This window comes from Miscanthus floridulus, chromosome 2, assembly GCF_019320115.1.
Source record: "Miscanthus floridulus cultivar M001 chromosome 2, ASM1932011v1, whole genome shotgun sequence".
NCBI classification, from domain to species: domain Eukaryota; kingdom Viridiplantae; phylum Streptophyta; class Magnoliopsida; order Poales; family Poaceae; genus Miscanthus; species Miscanthus floridulus.
This window is the reverse complement of record NC_089581.1, coordinates 175,771,107-175,793,811: the sequence shown is the minus strand read 5'-3', so window position 1 is coordinate 175,793,811 and position 22,705 is coordinate 175,771,107. Positions and strand designations below refer to the sequence as shown.

Here is a 22,705-nt window from a genome sequence, read left to right as displayed (position 1 = left end):
GAGATTTGGAATCTCGTCTTGCCTGTCTTGTCAGTATGGCTGTGTAACGTGCGCCGCCTTTGAACCCGTGGACACGCAAATGCGCCAACGCGCAGCAACCACTTGCCTTCAACTAACTAGTGTGCTAGTGTGTTTCTTGATAGGTTTCGGCCAGAGCTTATCAGTCAGTCAACAGTATTTTTCTTTCACGACAAATAAGTAACAGTCGAGCTCATCAGCCCAGAAACCAATCAACAAATATGTATGTTTTGAATTGCACACGTTCTCAAGATTCCAATTGACCACAAGTGGGTTATTAAAAAAAATGGAGTCCTCACTGAAAGTACTAAGCACAACGCATCACGAAGACCCATCAGCCTGTTCGCTTGCTCGTAAATGATCGTAAATTTCCAGCCAGAAACAGTGTTTTTCTCTCACACCAAACCAGTCAGCAGTAAATAATCCACGATACGATACAGCCTCCCGAAATATCAAACAATCGTTAAACAACACCGTAGCACAAACTAACCTCAACTGCAGTCCAAACCGCATTGATAAACCCACACGGCGCAGGTCGCCACATGGGCCTCAATTAAATTTTGGCAGCGTCAACCATGGATGCCGATGCATCAGTGGAGCACAACAAGCGTTAATGAAACAATATGGCGAGACAAGTTAAAAAAAAAATCCATGAACCACCGAGCAATTTTGTCTGGACTCATATGTACCACCTCCAAGCATTTAAGAGTTCAAAACTAAATCTTGCCCACAAAATGAGCATGACAGATCATCACATCTCCAGATGCTCAACCATCCATTACCTCAACAAGAACTTTTAGGAGAATCGAGCGTAGCTCGGGTGGCAAGGCTTGGGACCTTGCCGGCCGAAGTTCGAGCCCTCGTGGCTGCGAATTGCATTTAAGAGTTCAAAACTAAATCTTGCCCACAAAATGAGCATGACAGATCATCACATCTCCAGATGCTCAACCATCCATTACCTCAACAAGAACTTTTAGGAGAATCGAGCGTAGCTCGGGTGGCAAGGCTTGGGACCTTGCCGGCCGAAGTTCGAGCCCTCGGGGCTGCGAATTTCTAGGCTGTCACCGGATTTACCCCTAATAGTAATTCCCCCCTAATAGTAATTTCAAGTTCCTCTCGCGCAAACATGCCACACCAATAATAATTTCAAGTGCCTCTCACGCAGACCTACCACAATGGTCAAGTGACATACCCACCACACTCGGAGTCCGATGATTTTCAAGTATCTCTCAGCTACGTTCGTTGTCTAGGTATAATTATAGGTTTATTCATATAGTTCGTTGTCTAGGTATAATTATAGGTTTATTCGTATACCGTGTGTGTGAGGTGTGCATGTATGTCTATATCCAAGCAGATTCAACCGCTGTACTTAAGATGAGAGGCAAAAAAAAAAAAAAAAAACAAGAACTTTCAGATTCAGACACCAAAATGGAGAGGGAGAGGCATTTAGACAATCTTCGGCCACCTCCACGAGGCCATGCATGCACCTTTTACATCCAGAACAATTCTTCCAAAAAAAAAGGGCGGCAGGCAGGAAGCCTTGTCTAGAAGCAATGCTCGCGAGTTACATCTTCCTTGATCCACTCGTCTTCTGAATGTAATCATGCTTGAGGAGGTTGGCCCGCAGAAGCATGGACTTGACATCTCTCTCAAAGTCATTGCCCGTTTGAAGGACACGTTGGAAAGTGGCATTTCTCTGGTCAGCATGTCTAGCGTAGAGGATCTTGTTGTGGGAGTCTATCCGGGCCTGCAAAGGTTTCAGTTATAAGCAACGCACAAAATGCACACAAATTTCAGAATGAGCAACTTCTGAGATTTACCTGTATTTTGTTCTCAGTAATCAATGCGGCCAGCTCCTTCTCCAGCATGGTGACAGAAGTCTTAAAGGCAGTTGCCATCGTGTTGAGATCAACAGATATAAAAGGAAGTGTGTACTGTATGATCGCTTTGTGGCGAATATCCATATAAAGAGTCTCTACATGCTCGTGCAAATGGACATCCAGGAGCAGGTTAGGCTTTAGCTTCTCAAGATGGCCCAAGCAAGATCCATAGCGACTGGAATATGGCAATTTCCATTGTTAAATAGGTAACAGAAAAAAAGGAACTTCAAACAAAATACAGTAAAACAAGGCAGCAAGAAATGGCCGGTTGCATAAGGCTCAACACACGGCTTTAGAAATGATATAAATGCTAACTACAATAAGGTTACATGATCCATAATATTTGAGATGGCCACCCAAAACCAAGAGTCTCAGTCTAAATTGCAGTATTGATTAACTTGCTAATGGATGATAATGAAGGTATAGAAGGTCTACAGCTCTAAATTAACAATACAAACACATAATTCAATGTTCCAGTTTAGCAGGCAAATCTGGTAACTCTAGAAGTTCTACAGAAGGTCACAGTAGCAGACCAAGAAAAAAATTGTTTATTCCCCCCAGATGAACCAATCAAGTTGCTTCCTCAGGTCAGATAAATTCCTTTCAACCTTTTGCAAGTGCAACTTCAAACTAGTAGTAACTCAATTTCTAGCAATATGTTCTCATATGAAATAATACTTGAGCGCTTTTCAATTCATGGTTATTCATATATAGTAATTGTTGGGCGCTTCGAAAGCTGCATGCACCTATACTGCTACAAGGTGTGGTGGCCTCCCATTCGCTTACTACTATTTAGATCAATCAATCTATACTAAATATATTATACAGATGGGGAAAAGAATTTTCTGCAGTAGAATATCAATAAAATACTACCCATATATATTCTGCAGTCCTTTCTGTGCAGAGAGAATAGTTATGTACAGGAAAGGTAGAGAAACATGATGAGGCAGAATGCCAGTTGCTTAGATAATGAAATTCAGTGGTGCTCTCATCTTATGGAAACAACTAGGCAGTTTAGTTTTCACTGGTTTTAATTTGCCATTGTTCACTAAAAAGGAGATAAAAAAATGTAGGGGCTCTTGCATCCATACCCCTATTTTATATCGATATTGTGATTTTACCCCTGTTTTTTTAACCTTGTGAATTTGCCCCTGCTTATTCAAAACGAAGCACAACTTTGCCCCTATTCCGTCATCCTCCCCTAATGGTGTTAACTTTTGTACCAACGGACAAATATGCCCTTGTGATTTTGCCCCTGGTTTTTAGGGCTATTTGTGATTTTACCCCTAACTTGGAATAAGACACATATACTGTATTTTGAAAAAAAAATGGTTATTATATTTGGTTAATTCAGATTTAATACAACAACAACAACAAAATCTTTAAGTTCCAAACAAGTTGGGGTAGGCTAGAGTTAAAACCCAGCAGAAGCAATCAAGGTTCAGGCACGTGAATAGCTATCTTCCAAGCACTCCTATCTAAGGCTAAGTCTTTGGGTATATTCCATCCTTTCAAGTCTCCTTTTATTGCCTCTACCCAAGTCAACTTCGGTCTTCCTCTGCCTCTCTTCACGTTACTCTCCTGGCTTAGGATTCCACTACGCACCGGTGCCTCTGGAGGTCTCCGTTGGACATGTCCAAACCATCTCAACCAGTGTTGGACAAGCTTTTCTTCAATTGGTGCTACCCCTAATCTATCACGTATATCATCGTTCCGAACTCGATCCCTTCTTGTATGACCGCAAATCCAACGCAACATACGCATTTCCGCGACACTTATCTGTTAATTCAGATTTAATATTGGAAAAATTATTCACAAATCACATGTTGGGTGTCTATAGTAGTCCTGTCCTGACTATGATACCAAAAAAGTTAGGAGCAAAATAACAAACCAAATCAGCAAGTCAAGTCCATTGTTGCACTGCGGCGAACACCTTGCCTGCAGCCTGTGCTACTTGCCAATTCCGGAGAACACCCTGCTGGTTGTTCCAACCCCGCACAAGACCACGGCGCCCTCCTTGCAAGCGGCCGCTCGACCGCCCGCCCGGCTGCACGCACGTTGCCGATGCCGCGACGTCCGCCTAGCTGCGCGCCTGCGCACCGCCGGCCATGCCGCGACGCCCGCCCAGCGGCACCCGCCGCGCCGCGCCGCCAGCTCGCACGGCCGCAGCGCCCGCCCAGCCACGCCCCCGACGCGGCCGCCGCACCCACCACAGCGCCTGCCTTGCCGTGCCCGCCCAGCTACGCGCCTGCGCACCCGCCACGCAGCACGCTCGCCGGCCATGCCGCGACGCCCGCCCAACGGCACCCGCAGCGCCGCGAGCTCGCACGGCCGCAGCGCCCGCCCAGCCGCGCCCCCGTCGCGGCCGCCGCACCCACCGCAGCGCCTGCCGGTCGTGCCTCCCCCGTCGATGTCGCGCGCCCTGCCCAATAGGCACCGGTGGACACGGGGCGGATGGGATAACTGTGATAAGGGCATTTCAGTCATTTCGCATCTGATTTTATGTGTTTTATTTTTTTTTAAATCGTTTAATCAGCCTCTAGATAATGGACATCCAAACCAGGGGCAAACTGGTCCTTCGTTTCAAAATAACAGGGGTAAAATCACAAAGTTAAAAAAATAAGGGTAAAATCACAATTGAACTTCTGGACAGGGGCAAAAACACCGTTTTCCCAAAAATGTAATAGAACTAAGATATTTCTGAATAGCCAAATGTTAATACTGGTTTCTGCAATTAAAGAAAAGAACCAAGATGGGATTTATTCTGCTATAAAGGATTGAAATAGAAACATATCTAAAATGCACTACGAGTAATTATTTTAACAGAACATACATGGCTGCACTGTTTACCACAAGATAAATGCAAGAATCAACAACCCTGATAAGATAGAGATTGTCAATGATACACAAGGCTATTCTGATAGCATCATACCTTGCATAAAAATCATTAACCAGCTCCCTTACTTCAGGCACCAGCTCCAGAAAGTTACGGAAGTTGATATTGTCGATGACTTTGCTCTAGGAAAAATGTGCAAGCAATCACATTTTGAGAACAGCAGCATAAATGGAACATGTTCGGCTAGACAAATAAGTACTGAAATGGCAAACCTTCAGGTCTGAACGGTCAAAAGAAGCAAGTGCACAAAGTGCACCATAGACCGCCACATCTTGAGGAGCTATGACTTCAGAGTAGTTGTTTCCTAGTTCAATTCCTGTCTCAACAAACTAGAGGGGAAAACATAATTTGGTAAGAAGCCCTACATGGTAGACAACAAAAGAGAACTAGAGAGTGACATTCCATTATATCTGAAAATGGGATATCTATCCAGATGTGATAGGATTACAAGCAGTGGCAGGGCCATGGCCACCCCTGAACTTAAACTACATTAGTTCCAACCATTTGGCTTGACAAAAGAAAATTTAAGATTAGCCTTGTTCTTTAATGATTGGCCTCTGCTAGATATAGGTCCAAGCTCCGCCACTGACTACAAGTGTTGGAAAACATCGTTATGTCTAACCATATTTTAACTTAAAAGTAAACACAACTCCAGCTACCGGCAGAGTCATTGAAGAAATACTAAAAATTATCTTACATCGTATGAAGTGTTTAATTCCTACAAAATCGAATAGAACAAATCACCCAGCTTCATGTCGGAAGCTCCATGGAAAGGGTTAGATCAATCATGACCTTATTTTGATAACTTATAACTAGGGTACTGCGAGCAAACATAACAACCACACAAGTAACATAGAACCACACAAGTATCAAGATAAACAAATATGTCATGATCAGTCGATGCTGGAGTTCTTGAAGCACAAAATGGACTTGAAAGTTAAAGTTTTCTTTTGTGGAGATGAGGAATTGATGACTAACCTTACGAGCAGCAAGTTTGTATTTCTTTGTTTCCAAGTTGGCTAATCCTGCAGCTGCCTTCAGCTTTGCGACAATGATAGGATCCAGAGAGTCTGGGGTTTGCTCTGCTTTGCTGACATAGTTTGAAACATGTGCATATTGCCCCAGCTCAATGCTAACCAGAATCACATTCATGCACATCTGAACTATATGTTTGGAAGTGGTGCAATAGTCCCGAGTCCTGATGTAGCTTTTGAAGGCATCCGAAAGTTGGCCATGGGCATAGAAGAAATCACCAATGTCATTGTAGCCCATTCTGATGCTCTCTTTGATCAGGTTAGTCTGCAGTAAGAGAATCAATGTAGATTGGAGGTTAGAGAGTATCAAGGTTCCAAAAGACGCAAGGCGCTAGGCACTAGGCGCTAGGTAGATTAAACGTGATTAAGCGTTTGTACTTTTTTATTTGTTTTAATTTTATTTTTTTTCCTAGCAACACGTATGACTCAGATTAGATTCCCATCTTCAATCTCAGAAGACATTGTAACACATTCAGGCAATTCTGATTCCAATTCTTGCAAAGGGACTTGTAATTTTGATCCCCACACGTCATGTTTCCCTTTTCCCTGGCTCTTCCGCATGCTTTTTTGCTGCCCGCCAGCCCGTGCGGTCACAGATAGCCCACCAAGCCAGCCATGCCACCCCTTTTTCGCGTTTCTGCACTGCTTAAGCACTGCCTCACGCCTACATGCACCGCCTAGATGTGTCCAGAGTTTTATTGGTCGCCCAGTCACTAAACGAGACGCTAGGGGTCCGTTTCAGATTTAATCGAGAGTAAACATAAAGGACATTTTCGTGATAAGCACGTGTCACCTTAGAATAGGAGATATACACCCATTTAAGGCCACAAAAGAAAACACAAAACAGAAATCACAACTAGTTTCATATATGGGACACGATAAATGAATTGTTTTATATATGTCCAATAATAAATATAGTCACAAAATGTATTTTAATCACAAGTTAGCAAAGCACAAACATACAAGAAATGTGACCTATAATCTTCAGTGCTTAGGACTATATAGGACTAAGCGAACGAATTCACCGGCATTAGCCCAATGGTCAGTAAACTACACTAAGCACACAGTAAGTTATTACCGTAACTACAAGGCAAGTAAATCAACCACAGTCACAAACAAGTAAATACCATGCCATTACACAGCAGGTACTCCGAGGAAAGGTAAAGGGGTAGGGTTTCCGCACCCTGTATCCATTGAGCTCGTTCTCGAGCTTCTCCTTGCGCTGATCGGCGCGGCGGGTGACGGTGTCGACCCACGCCTGGTCGAGGCCGAAGCGCGGGCCGAGGCGGCCGCCGATCTTGGCGGCGACGTCGCGGTGGAGCTGCACGTCCTCCCCGCGCTTGATCTCGTCGTACGCCATCCGCAGCGCCTCGAGCTGCATCGCCTCCACACCGCACCGGTCCGCGATGAAGAGGAGGCGCGCGAGGCGGGTCCGGCCCGAGTACTGCGCCGCGTACGCCTCCACGTCCAGCTGCTCGGCCGAGACCGGCGCCGCAGAGGCCTCCTCCGCGCCGCCCAGGCCATTCATCACCGCCGCCGCCGCGGCAGCGGGGACCTCGCCCTCGACGTCCATGGAGCCGGAGATTCGGGGGGCTAGGGTTTGGAGCAAAACCCTAGACGAGGCGGAGTGGGAGCAGATGGAGAGGGGCGAGAGGGACGCCGAGAAGGGAGGGAGGCGAGGAGGCCGTGGATTGCAATTATACGATTGGTATGGGTAAGATGGGTAAAATCCCCGTGGGCTTGTTTAATTAAGGAAGTAGGCCTGATACGAACAGAGGCCCATATTGAATATTTCAAGAGTTTTGGGCCCACTAACAAACTGGCCTAATGGGTCAGAAAGTAGACAGTTTGTTCTGTTTGAGAAGTGTGTTGATTCGAAACGTGGACCTACCTTGTCGAGAATGAGCGAAGTGGAGCGGCGGCGGCGGCGATGAGGGCGGTGAGCGGCGAGGTGGTGAGTCGTGGTGTCTTGGAAGCCGGAAGACCTAGGCAAGACGGCACGGATAATCGCCGCCTTCGCCGCCTTGGAGGCATCGGGACTACCCGCTGAAGCCGACGCGTTGATGGTCTCTGCAGCCAAGGCCACCGCCGAGCTCCACGCCTTCCACCGCGATGCAGGCGCAGGGGCGAGGGAGAGGCCGGAGGAGCCACGCAAGAAGCGAAAAGAGGAGTGGCACCGGGGTGTAGTGTAGAGTCGTTGTAGTCTCGTTGGCTTATACTTGAGCAGCAGCTGTAAACGCCTTGAGATTGTGGCCCTGTTCAAACAGTACGGCTCATAAGATAAGCCAACAAGGCCCCGCTCTGCACTGGTGTTGGCGTTTGGCTGGTTGCAATTCTTGTGCTACGACTGCTTTGTTGTGTCGCCTAGAATGAACTCTCTTTCTCTATCTGTTCTTTTAATATGTCAGTCATGTGTCTCAGTGTCTGTTAGTCTGTATGATTTCTACATATATTTCTCTGTTCTTAACTTGTTGAAGCTTGAAAGAAACTCATTTGGCAGGACCAAATTTTTCCTAGTGGATGACACTGACACTATTCGTGAGCTGGGGTTGATTTGTGCAAGAAGGAATGTTTTGGTGTTGCATGCATGGAAGATAAATATCATCATTATATTGAAAATGATGTAAGGCGACCAGCTGTATATCAGTTCCCAGAAGAAACTTCATTTCCTTCATCTATTATAAACACCTTCGATCCATCATTTCATTTGGCAATACAAAGCCAGCATTCCTATCATGGGTTCCAGAATCTATCGGAGAACCCTTCAATCTTCGTTATTTGGGTTTGCGTGATTCAAAGGTGGTTCCAAACTGTATCAGGAAGCTCTTGAACTTGCTTACACTAGATCTTTCTAGATCAAACATAAAGGAACTACCTCAAGGGATTGCAGGTTTGAAGAAGCTAAGGCACTCGTTTGGTGAAAAGGTAACTAATCCATTATGGGGGAGTTCCAGAGTCATAATGGTGTGTCCATCCCTAGAGGACTAGGCAATCTAATAGAATTACAATTGCTGCATGGCATTGAAGCACAAGAGGGCACTCTCTGTCGGTTAGCTGATTTGAGGCAGCTGAGAAGCATAAGGATATGGAAGATGAAAATGGTCTACTGTGAACAGCTTTGTAAATCTTTACATAATTTGTGCTTGACTTGGCTAGTTGGGAACATCCAACACTTAAACTCCAGGAACTATTTTTGACTGGGAAATCACCAATAGGTATTCTAGAATCTCCTCTCATCAAAAGACTGCAAAATATGTTTTTGTATTGCATCTAGATTGGTCCCGGTTGAGTGAAAGCCCATTGGAATCCCTCTCTACGTTCCCAAATCTGACTCAAGTGTTTCTATACAAAACATGCAATGGGAAATTGGGAATGAATTAGTCTTTTGTACTGGGCGGTTTATCAAGTTGAAGACCCTTTATCTTAGAGATCTGCCTAATCTGAAGCGAGTAGAGATAAAAGGAGCTATGCCAAACCTGACGAAGTTTTTCTTTGTCAGCCTTTACAATATGGCAGGGGTCTCAAAATTGGCATTGAATCCCTCAAGACCCTTGAACAATTATTGTTTGACGATATCACTACAACTTTCTTAACATTGCAGGAATGCACTAGAATTGAAAACATAAGTTGGCAGTACTCTATGCAGCAATCTACACACCACTACACCAACAATGATGTACAACGGTATGTGCAACCACCATTCTTAACCATTTGCTTTTCAAGGAAATAACCTATTGGGCTATTATGGGATTTTTACCTTAAAATTTATGGTAATGCTCTTCTCAGGGTGTCCATCTCTCCGGACGCGGCTTCCTTAGCTACAGAGCTCAATATGACTACTCCCCTCTCTCTCGCGCGCTCCTATTCTGGTGGACCTCACAAATAAATAGGGGAGAACGAGAAACTGCCCGACTGGATCTAGATGCGGCGCTAGCCCCTATTTTCTCGTCGAGCCGCTCTCTCTCCCTCTCTAGTTGCTGCTCGTGCACGCGTATAGGGCCGACCGAGCCTAGAGCTCCCCGGTCGTCGCTGCTCTCTTCCTTCTGGCCCTCTCGCGCCGCACTCCCAGCTCCACCAACGCCGCCTCAGGCTCATAGTTCCCCCTATGCATGCTCGCTGTGACGGAACCGACCAATTATACGAAATTAAGTGAGAAAATCATCCACTAGAGCAAACGATTTATCCAACTTAAGCTCGTATAACCCGGTAGTCCGTGAAATCACGAAGGATTTCAAACCAACTCGTGTCCCAGCCATGATCGTAGTAAGTTTAGTGGTCACCATCACATATTACATAAAAGTTCGCGGTCTCAGATACATCAGAGTTTAAACATAGTTATTACAAACCAGTTCGAATAAAAGTAGCGGAAGTCATCTGTTCAACCCACACACACACTCACGCGGAGTTTAAATACAGTGCCAGCGGATGATCATCTCCAACAAAAGCATTAGATGAGACGTAAGGAATGACCATGCCCATGGTCCTAAGCATCACCCATCGCAAGATAAAGGCAGTTGATACAGTAGCCATAGTACATCTGCCCATCTGCAACAAGTGGGAATAAAACCCTGAGTACGAGAAGGTACTCAGCCAGACTTACCCGACATAACCGAAAATAATTGACACCAAGGATTATGAAGGGCTTTATAGTAGGGTAGCTGACTCATTTGCAGAAAGAAGCATTTTTAGCATTTCAAGAACCTTTCTAAAAGCATTATTGCCAAGCTAATTATTATTAACCTGTCAACTAGATTTGCACCTATACTAGAGTAAACATGTGATTAAGCAGATAATGATAACCAATGATCATTAAGCAACTTCCATACTGTCATATTCACTATAACTGTCCAAGTGTTCCATAACATTTACTACGATGAAGTAACTCAAGTCAAGTGCTCACTATCCAGGAGCGATGGCGATTCGAATCGATTCCTAACCAGCTGGTGATTTATTCCTTACACAAACCTCACTCACCCGCTAAAGTGAGATATTGATCACCGAGTCAACTTTCCAGGAATCTCGAGTTTGCCAGGAACCACATGTACCCGGGGGCCGACCGACTGCACTTTGGTCTTATCATCCCGCCCCCGTGTCCTACCACACCTGCTCCGGTACAGTGCGTTGCGGGCAATCTACTCGGCCCGAAAAATCTCCCAGCTTCGCGGTCGGAAGGTACTTTATCCGGCCAGCTAAATGTAAGGCATGCGTTCAACATGACTCGAGGCCCAACAACGGTCGGTCCTTAATCAACACAGACGGAAACACTACAGTCCAAAACTCTGCAAGTCTCCGTCCGGTCTCAACTTCATTTAACACTTAGTTATACCATGACTTCATAGTCATCCAAGCAGATCCAGGTAACCACCTATAGCTCGCAGGTGACAGGAAATCACCCGACTTCTACCGGTCTAAGCCAGCTAAGCATTGACTCGACTGCGGATACCAGGGTAACAAGGATATAGTATAACAAAGGTAAGCAAGGTATAATGCAGCAACGGTTGCAAACAACTCCTGAACGTAATGCATCAATTTAAAGTAAAGTATTTAATTAAATAATTGCAAACCGGGAGAAAATGCTCCGGGGCTTGCCTCTCTCGAAGGAGCTCGAACGGTGATCGGGGCACTCCGGAAGTTCCTCAATGTCCTCCTCGTCGACTTCTGGCACTTTCTGCTGTTGCACCTCGAGCTGCTCCTCGAGCTCCTCGGGTATGACGACTGGGTTCTCGGTTTGCGATCCTGTATGATGCAATGCGCGTAAGTGATTATGCAAACGGTGCATCGAAGGAGATGAATGTAATGGATATGTTGAAATGCAAGGTAGTCAACATCATCCAAGAACTATACTACAAGCACATGTCATCTACTGCATTCTCTTCTACTACTAATATGTTAAGTTAACATACCTTATGAAATGCTTCAAAGATACACCAAAGCTTTACTAATTTCCTAATCACACTTAAAGCAACACTTGCTTAAACTCTAATTAATAATAGGTTTGAATAGCAACATATATTTCTGATGTTCCTAAAAATCTGAGAAAATTATAGTAGCATACTACTACCCTAAACAGACTACCATAAAAATTTCATGGCATTTGGATAAGTAAACTATCCTACACAAAAATGACAAGCTATAGCATAAAAATGAGCATGAAATTACTTTGTACTATGAAAAGTGTCAAACAACAGAATTAGTCTTTTTCCTAGGTTCTTAATAGCATATAATGACTGTACAAAAATTATCACATGCATGTTTTATACAAAGTTTGCTCTCTAACAAAAATAACAGAATTCAGCAATAAAAGGTATTTGAACTACACCTCAAAATTTTCCCACAACACATGCATGAAACATATTTTTCCTAAGAAGTACATGACACTAGAAGATTAACAAACTTGGAATCATATTTTTCTGAATCCTATAGATTTTTCTACATATTTTTCAAGTTATCAGCAATATTCATGATTAAATAAAGTTCCACAGAAAAGTATTTCAAAAATGGCATGCAATAATTTTCCCTAGTAGATCTGGTGATAAGGAACCTAGCAAAATTTGTTTCAACAAATTTGGAGCAAATTTGAGTACTCAAACATTTTCCAAAGTCTTTAACAAAAATCTGAAAAATCTTTTTTTTAATAAACGAAAATCAGTTGGATCCTAAACTGCTATGCGCACCCAGATCTGCACCCAAGACTGCTACTGGGAGACAGACAAGCGGGTCCCAGCGGGTCAACCGGCCCCACTGGTCAGCCGACCGGAGACAGGGGAGGTCGGTTGACCGGCCACCGCTCGACGACGGCGAGGAGTCCGACGAAAGGGGTGGCACCAGCGTGCACAGCAGGTTGTCCCGCACCGATGGAAGTAGAAAATGGACCCCCTAGCTACAGCGGAGGAGGTCGCCGGCGACAATGGCGATCACGGCGGCGCTGCGCGAGGTGCGCCGGCCAACTCCGGCCATGGCGGTCCGATCAGAGCTTGGCGTGAGCATCAAGGTTACTCAGGGAAACCGAGGGAAGGGAGAGGAAGGAGGGAGAGGGCTCCGGTGGTGGTTGTCCACGGCGAGCACAACTCCGACGCCGGCGGAAATGGTGCTCCGCTGCGGGGAAGAAGAAAAACAGCGCCTACCTTGACTCTCCTGCTCAGTGGCGAGATGGACGAGCTCCAGATGATGATGATGGAGTCGCGGGCTAGCCGGAGTGAGAAGTGAGGCAATGGTGAGGGTTCTCGGGCTCGGCGGAGCAATGTCACGGCGGTGGCTTTTCTCGGTGGCTCCAGCGCACGCGAGAGAAAGAAATAGAGAGCGAGTGCGAGTGCGTTGGTAGGCGGGCGCGGCCTTCAAGCGTTCGCCAGCGAGCAACGGCATCAGGCCGGCCATGGCGCGTGGCAGCCACGCGGCGGATAGGAGCTGTCACCGGTCGGCACTGTGCCGAGTTCAAAATTTCAGCAATCAGTTGAAACAACGAGTTGACTGACAGCGTTACTTGATAGCGCTAGATCTCCCAAATCGTGGCGAATCAGTGCAAATCGTATACATGAAAGTTGCAAAGCTATGTTAGGGCTACAATTGTTCTATAGAAATCTTAAGCTAATTCGCAAAGGATAGAGAGTAAATTCATGCCAAAGTCGTGTTCATGAAACTGAAAAATGGAGTTTTGTACTTAGAAAATTTCTAAGTGTTGAACCCAACCCAAATTCTGGCTTGTGGGCCCTTTTTGATCATGTTGTGCACATTTTCATAACTTGGTTTCTAAACAAAGTTTGTTCCTTATAAAGTTTGCTACAACTTTGTTTTAGGTTGCTCAGACATGCATAGACTCTAAGTTATACTTTTTAAACAGTCAAACTAAAGAGTCCAGGAGTCAAAACAAGTCAACCACTATTTGAAAACTTAATTAGTCAAAATGGTCAACATGAACATTGTTCCTAATGACTTTCTAAGCATAGCTAAGGTGTTTAAAAATATATTTAGCCATACCACACATTGGTCACGCAAGAATCAAGCACAGAATGCACTGAAACGATGAAAAACAATACAAATGTTATATTTGTTTCAAGGCCATGTTTCACATGTTTCATGATCTTGTTGCATAGTTCTAACTATCTAGGTTCCACTACAACGAGTTGCACATGTTGCACTTGGGTGTTGCACACTATTCATTTCCTAAAACAACACTTCATGAAATATAGAGTATGTTGCAATGTTTCGATTACATGTTTCGTGTGTTATAAGCTCATGAATGGATGAATGATGCCCATGTTCCTGAAATGCAAGTGCAATTATGCAAGACTAACACCAGGGGTGTTACACTCGCCAAGCAAATCTTGCTGCCGCCCCTTTTTCCTGCTCGTCGCGGCCATAGGACATGAACCGTGGTGAGCCGTCCCTGGTGACCCTCCACGTAGCCAGCCACGCTACCTCCGTGTCTGCCTCGCCTCCCTCTAAAATGTCCTAATGGCTAGAGGATGGGGTGAATAGCCTAATAAAAATTTCTACAACAACACTTAACAAAATGGTTAGACAATTATGAGGCGAAACAAGTGTTGCGCTAGCCTACTCAAAATGCAAGTCACCTACCACAATTCTAGTTTAGATAGTATCTATTCACATAATAGCTATGACACTACCCTATGTTAGTGTGCTCTCAAAGGCTAACTAAAGAGTCACACCAACCAACCAAGCAAGCTCTCACAACTAGCTACACTAAAAAGCTTGACAACTAGTTTGTGGTAATGTAAAGAGAGTGATCAAGAAGGTTATACCACCATGTAGATGAAGGAACCAATCAATCACAAGGATGAATAACAATAAAGACCAATCACCTCGGAATCAAATGATGAACACAATGATTTTTACCGAGGTTCACTTGCTTGCCGACAAGCTACTCCTCATTGTGGCGATTCACTCACTTGGAGGTTCACGCGCTAATTGGCATCACACACCAAACCCTCAATAGGGTGCTGCACAACCAACATAAGATGATGATCACACAAGCCACGAGCAATCCACTAGAGTACCTTTTGGCTCTCCGCCGGGGAAAGGTCAAGAACCCCTCACAATCACCATGATCGGAGCCGGAGACAATCACCACTCTCCGCTCAACGATCCTCGCTGCTCCAAGTCGTCTAGGTGGCGGCAACCACCAAGAGTAATAAGCGAAATCCGCAGCGAAACACAAACTCCAAGTGCCTCTAGATGCAATCACTCAAGCAATGCACTTGGATTCTCTCCCAACCTCACCAAGATGATGAATTAATGATGGAGATGAGTGGGAGGGCTTTGGCTAAGCTTACAAGGTTGCTATGTCAATGAAAATGGCCAAAGGTGTGAGCTTCAACTGGCCATGGGCCTTAAATAGAAGCCCCCACGAAATAGAGTCGTTGTACCCCTTCACTGAGCACAACGCGGGCTGATCGGACGCTGGACCTCAGCGTCCGATCAGTCCAAGACCTAGCGTCCGGTCGTATGACCGACGTCAGCGTCTTTGCTGCCACACTTGACCGGACGCACCGGTCCCTCTGAGACCAGCGTCCAGTCACTTAGTGACCAGCAAGACTAACTTATTTTCACCTCTAACTTCTTCACCCTTGCTCAAATGTGCCAACCACCAAGTGTATCACCTTGTGCACATGTGTTAGCATATTTTCACAAACATTTTCAAGGGTGTTAGCATTCTACTAGATCCTAGATGCATATGCAATGAGTTAGAGCATCTAGTGGCACTTTGATAACCGCATTTTGATACGAGTTTCACCCCTCGTAATAGTACGGCTATCAAACCTAAATGTGATTACACTATCTAAGTGTCTTGATCACCAAAACAAAATAGCTCCTATGGTTTATACCTTTGCCTTGAGCTTTTTGTTTTTCTCTTTCTTCTTTCCAAGTCCAAGCACTTGATCATCGCCATGGCATCATCATCGTCATGCTATGATCTTCATTTGCTTCACCACTTGAAATGTGCTACCTATCTCATGATCACTTGATAAACTAGGTTAGCACTTAGGGTTTTATTAATTCACCAAAACCAAACTAGAGCTTTCACCCTCTATCTCCTACACGTGTTCACTGGGGCAGATATCTGCCGGCACATCGCCGTTGCTGGTGCCGCCTCCGGCATGCTACTGGTATGCGAGGCCGGCCCTACACCGAGCCTCCATTCTTCCAAGCAGCAAGCAGATGTTGCGCTTGGAAGCGAATATTGCAAGTGTATGTTTCGAGTGTTTTTAGATATTTTAGATGTATGTTGCAAGTGTTTTATATGGATGTTGCAAAAGTAGATCGGGATGTTTTTATATGTTGCAATGGTTATACACGTATGTTGCAAGCATTTGTTCTAGATGTTTCATTTGTTTTTTTAAATGCATGTTGCAAGTGTATTTATCTAGATGTTGCAAGTGTTTTTAGTTGTTTTTGCAAGTGTTTCAGACGCAAGCTTTAAGTGTTTTATTTGTCTTTAGACGTATATTTACAAATATTTCATCTGAATGTTTCAAAAATAGATCGTGAAGGGACCGTGACGCCTAAGAGAGAGGTGAATTAGGCAACTTAATTATCTAACTCCAAAACTATGGCTTCTTTTTCTAAACCTAGTAAAACCTATATAAAAGATAAACTATCTAAATGTAAAACTACGATTTTGCTAGTGTGTTGCTATCTCTACCGCAAAAGGAGTAATACAATCAATGTAAATGCGGAAGCTAAAGAGCAAGGTAGAGATATGCAAACTCTCGTCGACGACTCCGATATTTTTACCGAGGTATCGAGAAGCGCTCAAGCTTCTCCCTAGTCCTCGTTGGAGCCCCTCGCAAGGAATCCCTTACAAGGGCCAAGCTCCCGGTCGGGTAACTCCGTGGATAGCCTCGGGCCTTCCCCACGCGCAAGTGAGTCTCCGACGTGCCTTCCAGCAAGCCTCTCCCGGATGATCCCCGCCGTCTTCACTATCAAGCTTCCGGCCGAAACGTCGTAGGCCTTGTTCCATCCGGTACACGGTGACGGCCACACCACAAACACGGTTGGTGTGATCTCGCAAGACTACAAGCCCCTTCCGATGTACAACAATGGTGCGCGCAAGCACCGAGTGGTAAGAGGTATGCAAACCTCACTAAACACTAGGCCTAAACCTAGAGCAAGCGCATAAGTGGTGGTCTAATCAACCTAAGCACTTCGCAAAGCATCTACGTTAATCACCTAATAAAACACTAAGCACTATACAAGTGGAGATCAATAAAATGGTGTATCAACACCCTTGGTATGTTTCTTTAGCTCCAACTACTCAAATGGCCGGTTGGAGGTTGTATTTATAAGCCCCACTGAGAAAGTAGCTGTTGGGGACGAAGTCCCGCTTTTCTGCTACTAACCGGACGCTGGAGTCGTCCTGATCGGACGCGTCCGATCGTCCCAACCGTTAGAGCCACGAACAACTGATCGGACGCTGCCAGCGTCCGGTCACATGCCACCGGACGCGTCCGGTCGCAAGTTCGCTGCTCTGGAACCTCTCTATACTCGATCGGACGCTGTTGTCCTGCGTCTGGTCGGTTTGCCGCCAGCGTCCGGTCACTTGCTGAGTGTGTTGCCGGACTAATAAATAGTGCCATCGGTGCGTCCGGTCGATTCATTTGTTCAGCGTCCGGTCGCTGCTGCTGACGCCTGCTGTTGCCGAGCCACTGATCGGAGCGTCCGGTCACTTTCTTCTGGCGTCCGGTCGCTTTTGTGAGCTCGTTTCTTCATGATCTTACGTGCGGCTTGCTTCCTATCTTCATGCTTGGACTTTGCTTGATATCTTGGGTCTTCTCTTGTGCTCCTAAGGTCTTGCTTGAGGTGTTGATCATCGGATCATCACGTCGTCTTTGTTCAAGTCACGTCTTGCATCCTATTGAACTACAAAACAATCACTTATAAATTTATTAGTCCAATTTAGTTGTATTGGTCATCAAACACCAAAATCCAAAGTAAATGGGTCTAGGATCTATTTTCCTTACAGATCGGATGTTGCTGCTGGGACCCCACCTGCCGTAGCAGGCACCCGGGCGGGGGAAGTAGAGGGGACGCGAGCGGTTTCCATGTGGGGTCAGGAGGCACGGGCGACGTTCGGGCTGACATGGGCCCATGTGGCGGGCCTCCGGATGCACACGTTCGTCCGGATGTCCTAGAGCTACCACTACCATAAAATTTATCCAGTAGCATAACTGTAATGCCATAATTTTTTTGGCCATTGGAACCTAAATCTAGATTTTGGGCAGTACGGAGCATTCATCTCAGACCAGGTTTGTTATGCTTTGTGATCAACATTTTAAAAAGTAATTTAGCTAATGTGTCAATACCTATTAACTACAAATTATATCGCTACTTGTCTTCAAGACATGGCTGAGTGCCAAGTTACGTATATCTATTTGAACCAGTTGAAATTTATTCGAGTCTGGCATTTCAAATATCATGGTTTCCTATAGCTTTGCAAAGTCGTTCTGCATTACACAACGCTGGCTCTGGTGTGGGCATAGTCAGCGGTTCCTGTATTTTTGCCACCGTGGATGTCTGGGCAGGCGCTTGGTGTGACCGTCGCTGAGTCCATTATAGCTTTCATGCTCTTATTATGTGCAGAGTTTCTTTCTCCATGGGAGCATTCTTTTAAAAACAAATCCATGGGAGCATTTGGCGGAGGGGATTGCAATTTGGAATTTTAGTAGGAAATATAGACTAGACATTCTCATAAAAAAGCAAAACATCTAGCCTATAATCCCCCGCACAGAATTTTTGTAACATATCCTACCCTTAATCTCCTAACTGGCTAACTCGAACCCTCATCATAGGTACCCTAGGCCACATCAACGTAGCACCTCAATACATAAACTTTTGTAGGAACTGATTGGCTCCATTGCTCGCAGATTCCATGCTGCCACATCTTTTGTTACCAATTGGCAGCCAGAGATTGGATTAGAAGCCATGGATTCATCAGGCCAAGTGGAGATCACAGAAGAAAGTTTAGCATCAAGATCAGTCCCAGGCTCACTAGCGCTGGCGCCTGCACCATGGCTGGCTGCGAATCTGCAAAGTTATCACTTATCAGCAGTGAAGTGGTGCGCCTGCAGCACGACGGCCTGCAGTCCTTTTACAAAACTGCATACTCGCAGTAGCACCATCACTGAAAAGTGAATTGAGATTGAGAACATTAATAATTTTGGAGTGCTTTTGGCCAAGTATGAAAGCACATGCACTTGTAGATGAGTGTCGACTCCCTTAAGTCAAAGAGAGAACATTTTTCATAGTCTGTTATGTACCCAGCACATGAAAATTCTGAAAACTACAAATTCCAGTCTTGTGCCTGTGTCATGGATGAGTGCCAGTTTGGATACACATGTTCAATAAACCATCAATATCCTATATCTAGATTCTCTTGAACAATATTTTTGTAATTAAGAGCGATAAAGTTGTACTTGCCAAAGAAAGACATTCAGGATTGTATTTTTCTTCATCTTTAAGGACATGTACAGCGATGACTATTGTCTGGAATATGGTTCCATCTATCTATTTATACAAACAGCACAATAGACAAAGCCATTCCGTGAGTTGTCTCTATAGGCAGTCTAAATGTACGGATGAACAAATAACAAATGACACCTCTACAATATAAGAAACATCGTCTATAACAGTTTTTATCGTATTCTTATAGACCATCTGTGAATTACTAGGCAACATTTCAGGGCTCGGTGAGTGTGGACGAAGTGAGGTGCCAGTGCCACACGATCCCATTCCAGCTCCTCACTTCGGCTGGCTAGTTCGCTGTGGAGCCACCACCGAGAGCCGCACCACTGCACACCAGGCGGCGACGGCGGCGGCGGGCAGATAAGCGGCCGTCGGCATGATTGGAAGCTGACGATGACCCGACCACCGTTTCTGTTTACGCACCCGTACTCAAACGACCAGAAACAGAAAGCATGCATGTTTTCCAGAGAGGCAGAGAGCACTGAGCAGAGGAATGTGCCTAGGTCTAGGTAGTACTGTATTGGTAGTTCGTGCATGCCAATCATGTGACAATTAGTTTAGGCCCTGTTCGCTTATGCTAAAATTTAGTTTATGCTGATACTTATATTGAAATATTGTGAGAGGAAAACACTGTTCCATAGCTGAAAAGTAGATTCCATCGACGACAATATCCATGGAGAAATGAGAGGCATTGGTTCCCTTTCATTTTCCTTGGCTACGACCGTATCTGCGTCGGAGCTGACTCATCATCGGCCACCTGCTCAACAACCCATAGAATGTTTGCAACACCGAAAGCCACAACCGCCTCAATCATAGCAGCCTTGCCCTGGACTGACGAACTCAACTGCACATCGCCGGCCAGCCGCCAGCTATCTGGAGCTGCAGCTGCAGCCACTTAAAACAAACAAACAAATGGCCACAAGACGGTGCACTGCGTTTCCATACACGCGAACCTTTTTTTTGACGGTAATACACGCGAACCTTTAGTCAGTCACAGGTTATAATCCATCCAATCCCGAGATATCTTCCCTCACGAAATGTGGCGGCACGTACTGAAGTTGGTCTGCAATCTCAGGTTCCTAAAAATACTCTCTCCATTTGAAATAGTAAGTTATTTTTAGTTTTCTAAATATAGTTTTTCCTATGTATCTAAACGTGAAGTACATTTAGGTACATTATTATGACAAAAAAAGAGAAAGAAAAAATAGCAAGTATGCTGTAGTTGCCATCAGCTTAACACCCCTCTGATGTTGGATTGGATACTAGTAGTGCAAAGAGGTCCCACACACTTGCCCTAAACTAAGCATAATCAGTTCTGTGTACTCCACTATAGTAGTATCACTGGCAGCAAAGCTCCAAATAAGCACTAACCCCACTCCAAAACCGTTGCTAAGAAGCTAGCTCGCCCCTGAATTACAGCCACACAATCAAAGGCCTAACCACACTCTGCACTTCTGCAGCACCAGCGCTTTGTTCTCTCCTCCCTCCACCTGTGCACCCCCCTGAGACGCCACCACGTGTGCTGCCCCGGCGCGTGCTGACTCGGATCCACGCACCTGTGCAATGGCACGGCGATATTTTGATTCGATTTTAGTCCGGTTCGCTTCGCTTATAAGCCGTACTTTTTCAGCCAACGAATATTATTTTTCTCTCACAACAAATTAGCCAACAGTACTTTTAGTCATGACTTATCAGCCAAGCGAACATGACATTTATCCACTCCAGGGGACCCACGCGTGATACAGGCATTGACAGGTTGCAATCTGATTGGGGATTACGAGGGTGTTCGGCTGATCCATTATGTGGCTGATTTCGGCTGATTCAATAATGTTCTGTGAGAGAGAATAAGCTGAAATAAGTTAAAATAAATTGAGACTAAACAAGCTGAAACAAGCTAGCAGAGCGTTGCTAGTGATTAGATTACTGCAAAAAGTGCAAGCGGAGGAAGGAAAGGTCCATTTGTGGTATCTTTTCCCCTTGTGGTAGGGCCCAAAAGTGCAGGGAACTTTCTTGGTGCTAAATCCGAGAATGACTTGGCACTCACGACTAAGTAGGACTAGGACAATTGTGTTTCTGTGGCAGTTGTGCATGATGCACTTCTTTGTTTCCTTTTCATTTTCAAATCATCTCTAGTAATGGTACTAGACATGGTGCTTGGTCCTGTTGCCGGGGGATGAAAAGTATGCGTGCAGGGTTTAGCATTATCCAGGTCGGTTTTTCTCCCCCATCGTGTGGAAAACAAATTTATCCCGGCCATGTTAAAAAATCCTTGCTGACATGTTTGTCTTAGATTAGGCTATTATAGGCATAACACACAATTGTTCTTTTTGGCAAATGCTTAGTCATAGCCCATGGCGTTTACATAAGGTAGGCCCACAGATAATAGATCAAATGTGCCATGCTATGATAATATTGTTGCCATACTCGACGTAAGGCTATTATGTTACATTGGATGTCTAAGAAAGTGTAATATTGTTGCCATGCTCGACATAAGGCTATGGAATATATAACATGTATGAGTTATCAGATCAGAGATCTAGTATGGTCGAGTACATGAGGCGGAGCGTCCTAGAGACGAAACAGGCACTGGCCCCCTTATCTCTAATAAAGAAAATAAAAATGCTCTGTAAAGTTTACAGGAAACCGTAGCTGTGACAGATCCCATGATTAGAAAAAGGAGAAAAGAGCATGGAAACCCGTGCATGTCTTGGAATTAGCCCATCCTCGGTTTCCATTCACCCTCCGCCGCTGGTCGAGTATGCATGGATGCAGTGTAAGCGTTCTTTGACATATTGTTAGGGCAATGGGCGAGATCATACCAACAAAACCAAAACATGGCTTCGTGTCCTTGTACTTCTTTGCTTCCCTCCTAATGGAAAATGTGTGTGCGACCACAGTGGCCGAAAAGTAATAAATCAAGATATATGACTAATCCATTTTTGGCGCAAAGGATGGATCCAATGGCATAGTTAACAACATGGTGGTGGAAAACTATTTTGTTCAATCGCTCGTCTACAACAACCGAACAGGAAAAAAAAACTTTAGCCCTTGTTTAGTTGGCAAAATATCCCAAAATATAATATTGCTATGAAGTAGCCCAAAATATGAGCAATAGAACTTTTCATGGGGTGTTTAGTTCCCAAAATCTGAAAACCTACTGTACACCATTTAATGAACTGCATGCAGCTTATTAATGGCATGCATGCATGAACTTGAATGGAAGTAAGCAAGGTTTTACATCCACCCAGCCATTGTCAACAAATGCATGTCATTGCTGGGGTCATGGAGCCCATCAACAGCACAACAATGAACAGAAACCAACAATTATTGGTAAACAAATGAAATGGCACAGGCTAATGCCGGCACATAGTTACACAGTCAAATAATTACATTGTTTG

At 44.9% G+C, this 22,705-nt stretch overlaps 1 protein-coding gene across 1 annotated transcript; it reads right to left on the bottom strand.

Annotated features, from left to right (window-relative positions):
• Window positions 1-1,447: 1,447 nt before the first annotated feature.
• On the bottom strand, window positions 1,448-7,510 carry LOC136540782 (COP9 signalosome complex subunit 1-like). Its single transcript, XM_066532802.1, has 6 exons — window positions 7,012-7,510; window positions 5,773-6,093; window positions 5,007-5,123; window positions 4,831-4,916; window positions 1,839-2,073; window positions 1,448-1,765 (listed from the first exon to the last, which is right to left on the bottom strand). Exons 1-6 carry the CDS (start codon window positions 7,399-7,401, stop codon window positions 1,583-1,585), a joined length of 1,332 nt encoding a protein of 443 aa, XP_066388899.1. The 5' UTR covers window positions 7,402-7,510; the 3' UTR covers window positions 1,448-1,582.
• Between the last annotated feature and the right edge of the window lie 15,195 nt (window positions 7,511-22,705).

Bases quoted from the DNA above. Each gene is read 5' to 3' on its own strand.
- LOC136540782 (XM_066532802.1), bottom strand. From the start codon at position 7,401: ATGGACGTCGAGGGCGAGGTCCCCGCTGCCGCGGCGGCGGCGGTGATG. The intron at 6,094-7,011 runs GTGCGGAAACCC...CTCTTACTGCAG, and splicing joins ACGAGCTCAATGGATACAGG to ACTAACCTGATCAAAGAGAG. The intron at 1,766-1,838 runs GTAAATCTCAGA...AAACCTTTGCAG, and splicing joins TTACTGAGAACAAAATACAG to GCCCGGATAGACTCCCACAA.